General features: G+C 41.0%; 1 protein-coding gene across 1 annotated transcript in view; it reads left to right on the top strand.

Moving 5' to 3' along the window:
- The window catches only part of CACNA1C (calcium voltage-gated channel subunit alpha1 C), a 416,271-nt gene that overhangs the window by 217,130 nt on the left and 183,344 nt on the right, over positions 1–15,797 (top strand). Inside the window, exons 4-5 of the mRNA XM_066550899.1 lie at positions 3,927–4,066; positions 10,991–11,130. Of these exons, the coding sequence (XP_066406996.1) occupies positions 3,927–4,066; positions 10,991–11,130 (280 nt within the window). The remainder of the gene's footprint in view (positions 1–3,926; positions 4,067–10,990; positions 11,131–15,797) is intronic.

Here is a 15,797-nt window from a genome sequence, read left to right as displayed (position 1 = left end):
TTTTCAAAACATTTATGTCCCTATTGTCCAAGGAGGAAGCTCCTGCTTTGTAATTCTGCAGCCTGCAGTATGCTTCATGTGCCTCAGCCACATGACCATAGCTCCCATTTCTAAGAGACAAATAAAACAATACTGTTCCTTCTTTCTTGCAGCTCCAAAGTTCCCTCTCTTTTGATGCTGTGGTTTGGATTAGTGTTCCAAGGGGCAATGCTGTTGCTATCTTCTTTCAGTCCCACAAATGTAGCGCTCAGCTCCCTCCCTCCCTGTCAGCAGGGAACTCTCTCAGAGAGAAATACCAATATTTTTCTAGCTTGGCTTCTTCTAAAATTATACCAAAATAGCTTCTCAGAGGAGTTGGGATGATGGATACTTTGCAGTGCTCTGTCCCTTGGGACATTGAAACACTGGACTGTGGTCTACCTCATCTGTGAGAGCAAAGCTTCAAATGAGCAATCAAAAGTGCAGATGCCCATTCAGCAGAGACAAATTCATTGTTTTGTGGCTGCTGAGGGTGAGAGACACTCCTGTGACTTCTAACCTGAGACAGGGAGTGGCTGAGTCACATCTCTGCCCTCTCTGGGCAAGGTGGCATCAGAAGTGGGGCCGCAGTCCACATTCTGGGGAACTCAGTTGTGTTATGTCATTACTGAGTTATGCTCTGTTCATAAAGGCTCTTTAATTTTATAGTATAGGAAGAAAAAGGGACACAAGTTATTTAGTCGGTTTTTCAAATTCTTCTGGAGTCTGAGCAGGAGTGGCTTTCTGAAATGGTCTTGGAGCAGCTGCACTGTTTAATCTCAGCAGTATTTTTCCTTCAGTTTTACACCCTGAAATCATTAATTTAAGTGCAGAGGATCATAAAACCTATCCTCAGCTCAACATTCTGTATCTTATGTTAATTTCAGAACCTTTTATAGAATTTTATTTTTTTATGGATCTTTCCACCTTAGCTGAAGAACTGTAAGGAATTTATTCAAAGAGCATGTAGTTGCATATATGTATATATCAATGTATAGGTGTATATGCATGCATTTGTGTGCATTACTTTGGTGTGTTATTACTCCCATAACATGGTTCAACAAGCAGCATTAATTACAATAACAAAAAGTGTCTGTATTCCCATAGGCATCTTTAGAGACAGAAAAGGTATGAGGCTCCTAAACCCAGCCAAATAGAACAAGTTAGTTGTTGATATATTGTCTGCTCTGTACAGCACTAAATATTTTTAAAATAGTAGTAGTTAATTAAAAAAAAAAAAAGTTGTTCCAGAATTTTCCCAAGTGTTTTCTTTCATGGACTCCTTTTGCTGGCACTAGCACAGGTATTTCAGTGAAATTCATGGAGTGGAAAGGCTGTGCTGGCCTGCAGAGTGCTGTGGCTGTGCAGAACAAAGCCAGACAGAGCTGGCAGTAGCGTTTGTCCCTGGGGGCCAGTGACAATGTCTGCTGTTAAATTGCTGGGCACAGGATCAACCTTGGGCCTTCCACTTCACCTGTTCTGCCCACCTGCTTCTAATGGCCCTGGAGCTGCTGAATGAGTGGGTGGGCTCCTCCACATCCCCTTGTGCCATCTCAGCTGTGGCTACTAAAAGAGGTTTTAGGGCCTGCAACACTTTGTCATGAGCCTGGGTGTGTTTATGGAGGGAGATGAACTGAGTCTGCAGGGCAGCCTCAAAGGCAGGATGAGGAGTAGTTTGGCCCTTTTTGTGAGAAGGGGACAAAGAGCTTGCCCACAACTGTGCAAAGGCCCCGGTTGAAACAGGGAGCAAGTAAGACTAATTATTGGTTGGGTTGTCAAAAGAGAAATCTTCACTTCCTTCCTCAAAGGTTTTCATTTGGCACTGGTGAGGCCATGTTCATCTCAGGCACAGCACTCCCTATTCCTATCCTCAGTTCAGGGCAGGTTTTTCCCCCTCAGAGCCCATTTTCATCTTTCTTCGATCTCTGCACAGGCTTTACCTTCTCTGTCTCATGGAGAATTGCTCCATGAGACAGAGCTCCCATGAGCTGTCTGTGTGGGGCTGGGCCTCAGGCCATTTTGGTAGAGCCACGTGGCAGCACAAAGGTGCAGGGCAGTTGGGAAGACCACATGGAATTCCCATCATGGGGTCATTTTGCATTTCTTTTCATTTTTGTTTGAGAGATTCCACAATAGCTGGTCCTGATTTACCAGTGTGTACCTGGAGATGGATCATTGTTTGCCTGTGATTTGTGTATCAGTACTGGGACAGCTCTCAGCTGTAGTGGAAGAAGGACCGCTATGTCAGTCCTTTCATGGAGCCATCATGGGGCTCTTTCCTGTGCTCAAGTCCCTGGTTGGACTCCTGGTTGCAAGGACTTACTATTTGTAGAGCTGGGAACATAGTATTGTGTGCTGTTGTTTCCTTTTCTGAGTTCAAGGGAAGGGAAATCCTTGGTGTGCTGCTGTGTCTCCATCTGGGACAACGACAGACAAATCCTCTGCTGTGGGTGTGTTCAAAAGCTTTACTACTGGATCAGATAACTGCAGAATGACACTTTTTCTTTTTTTAGGCATTCCTTGTACTAAGCACTGGGGGATACTGCAGGCATTGGGAAAGCATTGTCTGAGGCAAACCAGCAATATTTTAAAGCACAAAAATGTGCCTGCTACTGTCAGATGGAGTTTCTCAGCCTTTTAAAATATCACATTAATGTAAACATGCAGATGAACTAGCAATAGGTTTTTTTTTTTTTCTGGATCTGCAGGCTTCCTGTGAGCTGTTAATTACCCAGAGCTGAATTGAAGATATTCAAATGGGCAGCTGTCAAATGATGGAACTAATTTTTTTGTAATCCTGCTCATTCTCTATTGCTGTATAATATGAAAATGTCATACATGCATTCAGCTGGACAGAGGAACGGGGCAGTTGGAATTTGGAGCAGAAAAAAAATGTCTCACTATTGTGCTGGGTATCCTTGAAGATATGTCAGGAATGCCTAGGATGTTTCAATTTGTATTTATCTCAGATTTTATTTCTTCAGTGTGAACTTCTAATGACTTTGTAGTTTAACCTTGTAGGGACTTGGTCTCCTTCTGTTCTCATTTAGTTTTCATGTACTTATCTCCCACTCAGCTTGCCACGCAGCACTTGTGTAGTGATTACCTAATGCTGCAGTTTCCCTCCTACTTAGGAGGAGAATCCCTACCATTTCTGCAATACTGCTATCCTTATTCCTCACTGGGGCTGAAAGCCCTGAGGATGAGAGATGGGGAGCCTGTGTACTGACTCCAAAAGCCTGCTTTTTTGTCCCAAATCAGGCTCTACTGTAACTGGAAGTGCCTTTGTTTGGATATGCTTAATTGCAGCCTGCATTTTGCAGGGATATGTACAATTCTGACAGAATGACTAAAAGCCTCTAGCGTTAGTCAGCCTGATCTGTGAATCACTTATCACCAATATTCAGCCTACTTATTCCCCAGCAGCAGAAAAGGGAATCCCAAAGAAGGCTCAGTTTGACATACACATCAGTCTCAGGTGGGCTCATTTAATTCTCCCCATCTCTCTCCACAGTTTTGCACGCAGCAACATTTCCTCTCCAGAGGCTGAAAAGGGCTGGATGCAGCTCATTATTGATGGCTGGCAATATTTGCCCTGGGAACTTCCTGCTGACCCTCTCCCTTCCTTTGCTTTGCACAAGCCAGTTCAGGGGTCAGTCCCTGCCAAGAAAAGGGCAGCAAATTTCAGAATGGAACTAAAATTTACTGCCCCTTGTACTGTCAGAGGGGCTGCAGGCCATGCAAGGCTGAGGAGCAAAGCCCTCTGGCCAGCACGCTGAGTGGGAGGTGTACCGTGGTGGCAGCCAGTGAGCTGGACACTGCAGGGGTGGACTAGGACAGAAGAAAACATCCTGATTTGTGATTTGTCACACTAACCAGCATCTCTCTTGTTCTCTTGTCTTCCCCAGGAACGAGTGGAATATCTCTTTCTCATAATTTTTACAGTGGAAGCATTTTTAAAAGTAATAGCATACGGACTTCTCTTTCACCCCAACGCTTACCTCCGCAATGGCTGGAATTTACTAGATTTTATAATTGTGGTAGTAGGGTGAGTACCAAGTTTGTTTTTCAAGGCACTGTCCACATGGGGATACTGGCAACCTTTGGGACCATGAGAGTGGGTCAATGCTTTGTTACACATGGGTGATGTTAGACCTTGCTGTCCATCCTGTTCCTCTGGCAAACACCCTTTTAATGGTTTGCAAGACAGGGAAATTAAACTGCTCTTTGGGAGCCGGAATTAAGAAGAGAAAGCAGTCCAAAGCTGTTAGATAAAGTCAATTGCCCGAATGTGCTTAACTGCAAAAAATGCATTTGTTTTTAAATCTGTATGAATTTTAAAAAATAATATCTAGGTAATCCATTAATTAAGATTAGAAGTTTGGTGACAGATAAATTCTGCCATAATGTGAACTTTTGCTGATGTTTCTCATTCTGGAAGATGGAAGAAAAATTTAAATCACACGTTTTCCTACTTGCAAACAAAAATTAGTTCCTCAGTTCAATTGCACTGCTCAGCTGGTGATTTCAACACTTTTAATTTTGACCTCTTAAATCTTTTAACCTTTTTAAAGACTAGTTTTACTATTGTAGATCAAATTGCCACTTTGAGCTGCAACATTTCTAATTCTTATTTCTCTCCATGTTTTTCAAATTTGGCATTTAATTTATTTGAATAAAAGCAAAATAATGCATCTTCTGCTTTTTCTGCCTACGGGTTAGAGATAAGCAAGGGGTTGGAATTGTGGTTGTTGAAGAGAAGAGGTGAAGGATAAACTACCTCTGAATACAAAGGGAACAAGTATTTCTTTGCCTGAATAATTTGTCCCATCCTCCCACCACTCCATTGTTAGAGAGTTTCATCGCCCACAAATACCTGTAGTCTTTTCACCTTTTTCCCAAGGAAACCCTGCATCAGCTCCCAGGGAAAACGTCAAAAGGGACACTCCTAGTCATCAAAACCCCCTCACAATTTCTGCCCCACACCAATCTGCCTTCCTGACCATTTTTGTGCTGGCTCCAAAATATTTAATCAGCAAAGTGCTGTGTGCTTCCCAATACCTCCCACTTCCCATCACCATGGATAAGAGTGGGTGGAAGGAGAATTCCCAGTGAGGGGGAGGGAGAAGAGGCTGAAGCCTATTCTTAGTCTCAAGACCTCTCTGCTCCACATGAGCATACCTTCTCCTTACAGCAACGCCCATTGTGCTTCTCCTTTTTTCCTACCCACAGACAGAGGATCCCTTAGCATGTCAGTACCTGAAAACTGGAAAATCCCCACCCCATCCCCTGGTAATGATGTCCAATTTCATCATTGGTTCTGCCTTTAAGTGCCATCGGATATCTCACCTGTTTGGAAATTGCTGCCTAAGTTGAAGAAAGATTGAAGAACAAAACTCCTGTGAATGTGATTATTCCCTTTTCAGTTTTATGAGAAAGGGGCATTTTAAAGAGAGGACACATTATCTCCTCTTTTTCCATTGGATGTGAGACAGCAGGACTCCAGAAATCACAGAGCAGCATTATATCTAGTTTAAGTACAGTCCTTTTCAATTTTCCTACGAGGGCAGTTAATCAGCAAGATGATATTCAGGCTGAAATTAATTCCCTTGCCAATGACACAAGCTGCAGCTCTCAGCTCCTCTGTCTGCTTTTGCCTCCAGCAGCTCTTAGTCAGGAGATGGGGAAGAAAAAATGTAACTGGGGAAGGATTACATGAGTATAATAAACATGGCCAAGACCCCAAGGTCTCTGTTAAATAGCAACAATCTCAAGTGACAGATTCCACTTCAAGGCCAGATGGGTTCCTTTGATGTTTATCTGTTTAAACTCACTGGTACAGTACCACAGCCTGGGCTGGTGTGCTGCTTTTCCCTCTCCACAGCCCCTCTGCAAAATCTACTTGGTGATACCATCTGTTCCTCTCCTGCCCTGTCTTCTTTTCCTAGGGGCTGTCTGAAATCCCTCAGTGACATTATGTTTAAACTTCAGTGTATTTGAATATTTTGCCAGGAAGGAAGCCCCATGGAAAAGGGGCTTTTAAAATAAATTTGGAAAACAGAGAGGAAAGAGGAAGAAAGCAAGTGCTGATAACATTTCTTTCTGGTGCCTTTTTCTACGTATTGATGGAGCTATTGGAGAAAGCTGAGTAATTTGAACACTGGGGCAGAAAGCAGAGAGATTTATTTGGTGTATGGGGCAAAAGATGGTGTGACTGTGATAATTGCCATTTGTGTTTGCTCTGCCTTACTAATCATCTCTAGTTTTCAAAGATCCTACAAAGCATTGGCTAGGTGGGAAGCACTTGTTCAAGTACTGTTGCAAGTTAAAGGAGAAAAAAAAAGACATTTTAGATTTTTCAAATCACCTATACTTCACCACATATAACTTCAATAGATAATAGCACATCTGGCTTCCTTCACCTTAACATGAACTAGTCAGTAGAGTAAGAGGAAAATGGACATGTGAAGGAACAGGTATAAATTTTAGAGGGGAGTCACATTTGCTATGAAAAATGTTTATAACAATGTGCCTGTATACTTCCCCCTGCCTTCTGAAGATAGATCCCCTGGTATCCAAAGGGATTTTAGAGTCAGGGATTCTAACAGGCCATAGGAATATGCAACAGCAGCAGAGGGAAGCCCTGAATACAGCTGCTCTGTTTTCTGGTGAAAGGATGCATTTTAAACTGTAAGCTTGTAGCAGCTTATCATTCTTGAAGTGTGGGAGACCTGTTTATTCATCAGCTATGTCTTGTAGAGTTTGAACCTGACTTCTCTTTAAATAGCCTCTGACCTTGCTATAGCAGCACTTTAAATACGGCTTTGAAGAATGTCTGTGTGAGGGTATCAATCAGAGGCTCTACCAACATAATTAATAAATAGTAGAAACCAGACTCCTAAGCCACTCAATGAGGCACAACCCACAAGCACTAATGGTTAGGAAAATTGTCTCCCTCTTCCTTCATTTTTGCTGTTCCTCTTTAGGAAAACACTAAAACTTTCAAATATCACAGTGATGTCCCTTAATATTATGAAATTTCTCTTGAGAGAAGACCAGCTTGACAATACTGTGAGGGAAGAATAAATGTCTTTCCTGGCAGTGCTGTGGTTTGTCTGCCAAGCACAGTCATTCTCCAAGGACCTGTAACTACTGCCAGAGAAAAAGGTGGTGTAATTTGAAAGGCAGTGTTATAGTCTTACTTGGGAAGGGAAGCAGTGAAGATATTTGGACAAGATCTGAAGTCAGAGCAGACTGGAAAATGTGGTCCCAGTTTCTGTCTTACTGAAGACCTATGGGAAGTTTCTAGAGGGAAGATCCAAACATTTTCACACTCACAAATCACAGGTGAACTGTAAAACACTGTGAAAAAAACCTTTGTGCTTTACTCTTTTTTTTTTTTTATACCTAAGAGGATTTTTTTTCAGCTATGTTTTTCTGCTGCTTTTTGGCCTTAGAAATACCAAGGCCTCTGTTTTCTACCTATATTTTGGAGGACCATGACAAGTTTTGGGGTTTTTTTTTTATGCTATAAAAATCACAGTGTACTCCCCACAGAGAAAGAGATGAAGAGCAGGTTACAGCCTTATCATGCTGCTGTTGGGGTCATCTAGCAAAGTGAAAACCCTTTTGATATATCAAATGTCAAAAGGGAAATAGAAAAATACAAGAAAAAAACCCCAGGGAAGCTAGCTTCTTACTTCACAGGGAAATGTAAAAAACCCCAAACAAAGCATGGAGCATGTCCATACATGCATGTGATAAAATTTTGGTTTTATGCTCTTATAGTTCATGTCTGTCAGATGAATTTAGTTAAGGTGTAGTCATGTCACAAATGAAATCCAGAAATTAAGGTGATGTTAATTGTGCTTCATCAGTGGAAAGTATGATATCCAAATGAAAATGGGGCATGAATTTACACTGGCAGAAAGTAATTAGGTGAAAGTAAATAAGGTTGATGTCTGGTTTTTGGAGGAGAGGAAGTTTAATGGTGAGGTTTCCAGTGGCCACAAGAGATTAGCCCTCTTGCCTTTTTTGTACCACCCAAACTCATATTTCTCCATCAGCACAGTGTTCTCTCACCCCATGTTTAGAGCATGCTAACTCATCTACTGATAAAGAACTGCACCTTGCTCCACCATACCTACTGAAAACTTTCCCAAAATATTTTCATCAAATAGCAGAATTTCCTATATAAGGCCTCTGGCCTCATCTTTTGTATCAGTAGCTTAACATCCATCTGGCTGTTTAGTCTCAGAAAACAATTATCTGATAAACCAAAGAGCATTAGGTACCTGTACATCAATGGATGTCTGCCCATGCCTGATTGAGGGAGGTGCTGAGGACAAAGAAGAAAAATTTACAGGATATTTTATAAACTTGAAGAGTGGAGTAGAGATTCAGTAGGCCACACTGAGCACAGGCTAGACCCTAATACAGAAGCCAGAGTGAAGTAAATGGGAGAAATAAGAAGTTGTAATGCATTAGGAAAAAGCAGGATTAGTACAGGGGAAATATAAAGCATGGAATAAATGCATTAAAGCAGGATTAGCAGGAATAATGCAATTCAAGTTTAAATGTAGGTTTTAAAATTAGGAGCAGCAGGAATTACTGCAAATTATTGCTGAAGTGCAAAAGCAGATGACGGTGGGTACCTCAAAAGAGTACATTTAGCATGCCAGTGCTGGAGCACAAAAATAAGGCCAGCTGGCCTGCAGTGGAGCTGCACTAGCCTGGGAAGGCAGGCTCCAGCTCCAGAGGAGTGAGCTGTCCTACTGGTTGTGTTTCTGCTCCTCCTGAACTAATTTAGGACATTGCTTGGGCAGCAGAATTCTAGAGAAGTCTGGTTTGCTCACTGTACAAGTGGCAGCAGAAAGAGCCTTGGTGCCCAGTGCCAAGAAGATGCTCTTTGGGAAAACATGGGGCCAGTGAAAATGGGGATCAGGAAAATGGACCCCCAGTTTTGCACAATTGCTGATTCATAGTTCCTTGAGATTCCCAGTCTTGGAGCTGAAAAACAGTATTAGAATCCTTTTTGCAGTAAATTCTTTTTCCTTTAGAGGATCCCAGGAGACTGGATCTGTTGTATAGGTACGTCACTCATCATCTATTATGGGAATTATATGGGCTAGAAAGATAGAAATGTTTGAATGTGAAACAGAGCACATTGCTAGAGTTTAATCAGTCGCTTACTGAAAATACAATAGGCCAAATTTGACCTACAGTGTTTCTATTATGAAGACCAGCAGATAATTGCAACTGTATAATTTGTGTACGCAGCTTAAGAGATACATACATTCCAATAATTCACATTCTTTGTATCAACCCTTGTTTCTCTCTCTCTGTGAGATCTGTAGTCAATGCAGTATTTTTCATAAGCTCTGCTTTTTTCTTCTCTGTATCCTGCTTCTGCAACACCTACAAGCTCAGCATCCAACCTCCTCACACACAGTTTTTCCCATGCTCGTTACCTAGTTGTTAAATCTTTCTGCAGTGCTTGAAGTTGATGCTTTGAATAGATCCAGTTAGGAGTTTCTCAGTCACAGCTGACAAGTTTTATAAGACTCTCAATATGAATTAAAAAAAAAAAAATCAACAAAAACCTGCTTAAGAAAGGAATTTCGCATTTGCGGTTCCCTAATCCACGATTTTGTGTGGATTTAGTGCTCAGGGAATCTGTTCATTTAGATGTTTCAGTAAATGAATCTTCATTTTAATATCCAGGGCAAGCTCCCTGTGTTTGTGACCCCATCAGTAAGATTTATCTGCAGGCATTGGAACTGCTTGTTAAGCCATCAGCCAACAAGTGTCTGCTTGACCCATGGTCTGGGGGCTCTCTGTGGAATGTGCCAATCAGGATATGGATGAGATCCTGAGAGGGGCACCACAGACTGCAAAGTCTACGAGAGAAACCATTGCTCTGTCCAGGTTCTCCATCTGGACTGGTTCTCTCATCTCAGGAAGTTTCTTTCAAGTTGTCTGTGCTACCTCCATGGCACCCGACAGACCAAAGGGTCTCTGCCACTCCCAGGCAAGCCTTATTTACAGAGCTCCAAACATCCCTTTAGGCTGGAACAGCTTTTAACCTCTACTGAATTTGGCTGGGTTCAGGCTGAGGATTTCAAGGCTGAAAGCAATATCATTAGCAAATTCATGAGGAATCCGTTCTCCCCCAAATGTACTAATGTTTTACCAGAAAAATGGAAGCTGCTTCCTGAAAGCTAATTTATTAAATCAAGTTCTTATTAACAGATAGGGTGAGTCTTCAGGTTTTTTACAGAAGAACATTGCCTTTTCTTTCTTGCTCTGCCTTTTTAAAGGCATTCTGAGAGAGACATCTTCTCCTTAAAGCATCTACTCCTATTAGCCAAGATAAAACATTAAGGCTGGTATAATAAAACATTCTGATAATAAGACTCCTACAGTTTTGCACTCTCCTTAGCCAGTGCATCAGGGGATTTACAAATGGATCCACAAGCACACAGTGTGAGCATACACTCTAACTAAAAACTTGCCCCTTGAAGGGTCCTCAAGTTTACACCGAGTTGTACCTGCGGTCCCATTGGTGAATCTTAATTCTTTGTAAAGTGGGTGGCAGATAATTAATAATTGGCTTAATTAAGGGTGATGATTTTCTCCCCCAGGGTGGATTGTTGGTTAATAAAGGCAGCAAGTGTTGGTAGCCCATAGCTGGCTGCAAGGAGCCATGGAGGAGTGTGAAGGAGGAGCTTTTTGTCATGTTTATGTCTGCTCCAGAAACAAGTGTTTTGCAAATGGTATAGACATCCCCAATAGGCTGTTGCATATGGGAAGAGTCTGTCTCTCCTCCACCATATGGGAATGTCAGAGAGAGGTGTGACACCCTTCACAGGTCTGTGAGATAGCTTGGGTGATATGATGGTGATGATCTCTGTTCCTGTTTAGCCCAAGCCTTGCTGCCTGCCTACAGATTGTTTCCTCTTTCTTTTTGCAGGCTTTTTAGTGCAATTTTAGAACAAGCAACCAAAGCAGATGGGGGGAATTCAATAGGAGGAAAAGGTGCCGGATTTGATGTTAAAGCACTGCGGGCTTTCCGAGTATTACGTCCACTACGGCTGGTGTCTGGAGTTCCTAGTAAGTAATACCACTGTGTTCAGCTGTGTCTGTGGTGTGACATGCAGCAGGGGTAATTTTTGTAACAGTTTTGAAGACAGAGCATGATACAGATTATTTTTGGTGTGTGGAGGAAGACTTTTTTCAAATGTACGTATTTGTGATAAGCATGACACTAATGAAAGGATGACCAAAGCAGAGCTGAAAAGGAATGGAAGTCTCATGGTATGTCAAGTCTGATTGTGCAACCTTTTTAAATAATGAAAGGGGAAGATCCAGGGGGTTTGTGATTTCAAGCATAAAATCTTTTAAATGGTGAAATTTGGTATTATAAATTCTTGACTTTGATGGAAATTCTGTATGGTAATGTGTGTTCGTTTTGAAGGGAAAGGAACTTTTTCATTAAAATTGAATTTTATTTTTTGTATGTGATGTTCAGATCAAGAGAACTGGGAACAGTTTAGAAGCAACAGAATACAGGAAAACATACTCACCTTCTCTGTTAGTCTGGTTTGCTTAAATGATTTGTAATACCTCTGTGAAAGTCCTCAAGCAGCCTTTGATAGTCTTTCATCCCTTTTCTTGTTTGCAATGAAGCTATGAGTAACTAAATCTGCTAATTCCATTGTGGAGGTGGAATATGGACAGACAATGTGGGAAAATTATATCATTTGGCTTGAGAGTTTGTTATGGATGGGACCTGTTTAACTTATGGAGAGAGAGGTGGTTGAAAACTGTCATTGGTTTCCACGATTATAGCAAAGAGAAATGTAGTGAGCAGAAAATTAGTTAATCTTCTCCAGAATAGCTGTAGGGAGCACTTTGTTTATTTTTATTTGAGGATCTTGCAAGTCTAGTATCTTAAAGTACTTCTAGCCTTAGTCATGCAAAAACCTTGAGTTGAGTTGCCATAAACTCACTGGTATCAGTTGTTCTGATACAGACTGAGCTTGGCTGTGTGCTCAGTGCTCGTGGAGGGCTTGAGGAAGCTGAGGGAACCAAGCCTGACAGAGTTCATGTCCAATCTCAATCCCAGCATAGACTAGCAGTCCATTTGTGAGTTTTCTCATCAAGGAGTATTTAATTTGTACCAGAAACAGAGCCAGGGAGCCTGGTGCAGACTAATAAACGCTTGGTCTAGACCATAAAATGCATCATGAAGCAAGCAAACCATCAACTTCATCTGACAAGATATCCTCTATTAATCTTTCTGGTTCTGACTAGGGACATATTTGCTAAACCAGGCTTCTTGGGGGCCAATGTGGCTTTAAAGAGCCTACTGAGATCTGTAGCTAATGCAGCCTCAATCTTGACTGGGCATTTTTTAATTGTACAAATGCCTGTTGATTAGCCTAGAATAGATGTTATCGCATCCATATGTATTAGAGCATAACTTTTCTCATGAGGCCTTTTAGATAAGATTGCCTAAGCTAACCATAAATAGCACATTACAGGATTACATTCTTACATAAGTTTAGTGCAGAGGTTTAGAAGTCAAGTCTCAGGTCCCATTCAAGTTCTGTCCCTGAGGCATCATAAACACCAGTGGGTGAGTTGCCAACATTGCATTTGCAGTGTTTTGCCATTTATAAAGAAATGCTTTTTTGCTTCTTTGCCCTTCCAAAATGCAGAAGGCTTTCCCCCGTAAGGAAAAAAGCACAGATTTGTCCTAGAATTACATGAATGTAACATACGCTGCAATTCCTTCTCACTTAACAGACTCTGTATGGAAGCATCAGCTCTCTAGTAAAAGGGGATCCTCTGGGTCACTGGCAACTGCCTTCTGCATGGAAATTCCAATATCTGCTGCTTGGCTTGAGGTCCAGATCTAACTACCACTATTTGGGAAAAAAAGTGTGTAAAGTACAATGATTCCTGTAAAACAAATTTTTGAAACACATGGTGAATTTTTGCATGCAAGTCTTATACTCATTAGAATTGGTCTTGGGAAATAGTTTGTCTGAGGTGGAGAGGTTGGCTTGCAGCATGGAATAATTTTTTTCTGAGTCACAAGGAGTTTACGGGGATTTTTTTTGTCTCTGGCTCAATCCATAGGAAATAATCCAATTTAAGAGGGACATGTTTTGTATTCAGGTTCATGCATTTAAAGACCTGTCTCAGCATATAGAGAGTTTCCATATAAGTTTGATTTGAGGTGGGGTAAAGACATATTAATTTCCCTCTGAAGTAAATCACTGGTGTCTGCATTTTGCAGATTGAGAGCTGGAAACAAAAGTTCAAGATTTAACGCTTCCAGAAGTGGCTTCTAATTATTTATGTCTCCTATTGGCTACCAATACTAGATGTTTAGGTCAACAACACAGCAATCCAACAGCTTCACATAGATGGATAGAGGATATTAAGAGTTTACAGTCCCTTTCTTCCAAGTTCCATGCATGCTTAATTCCTAGGCTTGGCTGTCTCTTGCCAGTGAATATCTCAACCAAGAAATGGGGGCCTGTCCATGCAGTAAGTGGTTCCTGTGCAAGCAAAGTTGGTTCACGCATGGGCAGACAAGGAAAAAGGTACCTTTGACAATCTTTGTTAGGATCAAGCTGTCCAAGGCCCCAAATTACGTTAGTGCCTCCTAAAATCAAAAGGGTTTGAGATCATGAATTCAACAAAGCCTGAAGACTACATCTGGATGATGGTTGTGGGCACATCAAAATTTCATAATTTTTAAGAGAACAGATGACACTTTTATGCTTTGTGGTTATGTGGACATTCACAAGACCACTTGTCATAAGGAAGAAAACAAGACATTTTGTTCAAAAGATAAGACAGACTTTTTTTATCCATGGCACAGAAAATAACTGTACCATCACAGGAGAAGCCTTCAAAGGAACTGAATTCCAAGTGTTTGGGTTCCCAGTACAACTTAAAAAAAATAGTGTTAAGTATTTACACATTTCCAAGAAACTCCACAGGGATCAATTGGATTTGGTTTGAGGGGATTTTGTGTTAGATTCTTCTTTAAAATAGTTTGAGTTCTTTTCCAGAAAACTTTTTTGGAGTGAGAGGTACAGTTCTTGTGTGTGAGGTGTATGGCAGAGCAGTAGATTAGATACTTCCCACAGCTGTCATCCCACTGCTGGCCATTGCTTTGTGAACAGAAAAGAGTTTGAGCTAATTAAGCAAACTTTTTTTCCCCACAACTTTTTTTTTTAAGTCCTGCTTCTGGAGAAATGGTCCACACTCAGTCCTTCTAGCCTGGAATTAGTGTGTAGATTAATGGTGATTATTTGCAAAGCACACAGATTATTTAGGTTTCATCATAGTAAAGTCACTTTTGAAAATGAGATCTAAGAACTTCATATCATTGATACACAGGCCAGATTTCACTGTTCAGCTATTCTGTTACTGCCATATTAACGGAGTTCTTGCAGTGCGCACTTTAGTTTGGTTGCTAAAAGAACTTTACTGCTGGAGTACCAAAGCAGTCTTCTTGTAAGGAAAACTTCATATGTGTTTTAGAGCACCTGTCTTGATGTGTGGCATTAAGATCAATATAGTGGTTTGAGAAAGGAGAGAGAAGGAAAACAATTCCCTTGATGGACATAAGTAGACAAGTGCAAAATCAGCATGTCTACCAAAACTTAATCACTTTAGTGTCTTGGAAACTTACCCAGTATCTCCTTTGGCAGGAGTGTCAAGTATTGTAAAGCTTTCTATGGAAAGAATCTAGTCAGCCCTTTTGTGCTATGAGTTTTCTGTTGATTACTCTTCTCTCTTGGTTTTATGTTATTACATATTTTACAACCTGTTTTAAGCATTCTATGCTTCAGGAAGGCAAAAAGAAACATCCAATTGGGCAATGAAGAAGCATGATCCAATTAAAGAAGAAAATCACTCCTGACTATTGGAAAGGGCAACGAGCTACTCCTACGCATGCTAGCTCATGCCCTTTTAATTTATAAAATTCCATTTCTATCACCTTTATTCATGCTGCTCAATTATACCACCTCATACATTCTGTTCATTCTCTTTATGTTGTACTTCGTCTTAATGTAACTGCATTTTTGCCACTGGTTATTGCCTATCTGATATTTGCCAGACTTAATTGATAAGCTCTCCTAGACAATTTGGAAGTCACATGATTTGAGTAGCTACTGTGCTCCATATTTGTGTTTTCAACTAGAGCCTCTGCTGACAACACAGATTTATGTGGGCAGAAGACCCTGCTGCTCTTAATGAACCTAGAGAGGAAACTTGACTGTTCCACTGGAACAAAAACTTACCATGATGTCTCTCTTATTTTTTTTATTTTAAAACCACAGAAAGCTAAGCTTGTGATATTTTCAAGCTTCACTGGAGTCTTGTAGCAGGAGAGTTACTCAAAGGCAGTGTAGGTACCTCTCTAGCACCAGTACTTACATGGTCTGCTGGAGATGCAGCAATTGTATAACAGGGAAAGAGAGGGATGAGCAAAAGGACCTAAGCCAAACCCTCCCCATGACAATGCAATGTCCTTCTGTTAGTGACACAGCAGCATGTATCTGGCAGAGTACATTTTTGAGTTAAATAAGACCAGAATTTTCATGTGTGAATGCCTAGAGATGACTACTTTTATGTGTATTTAAATAATTAACTAGAACACATACTTTTTCAAAATGATGCTTATATCCCAGTCCATGGTTACTCTGAGTTTATGACAAAATTGGGCACCTTCAGACAAGGTAAATGAAAAA

Source organism: Molothrus aeneus, chromosome 5 (assembly GCF_037042795.1).
Source record: "Molothrus aeneus isolate 106 chromosome 5, BPBGC_Maene_1.0, whole genome shotgun sequence".
In the NCBI taxonomy this organism is placed as follows: Eukaryota; Metazoa; Chordata; class Aves; order Passeriformes; family Icteridae; genus Molothrus; species Molothrus aeneus.
This window is presented reverse-complemented; position numbering and strand designations above follow the sequence as displayed.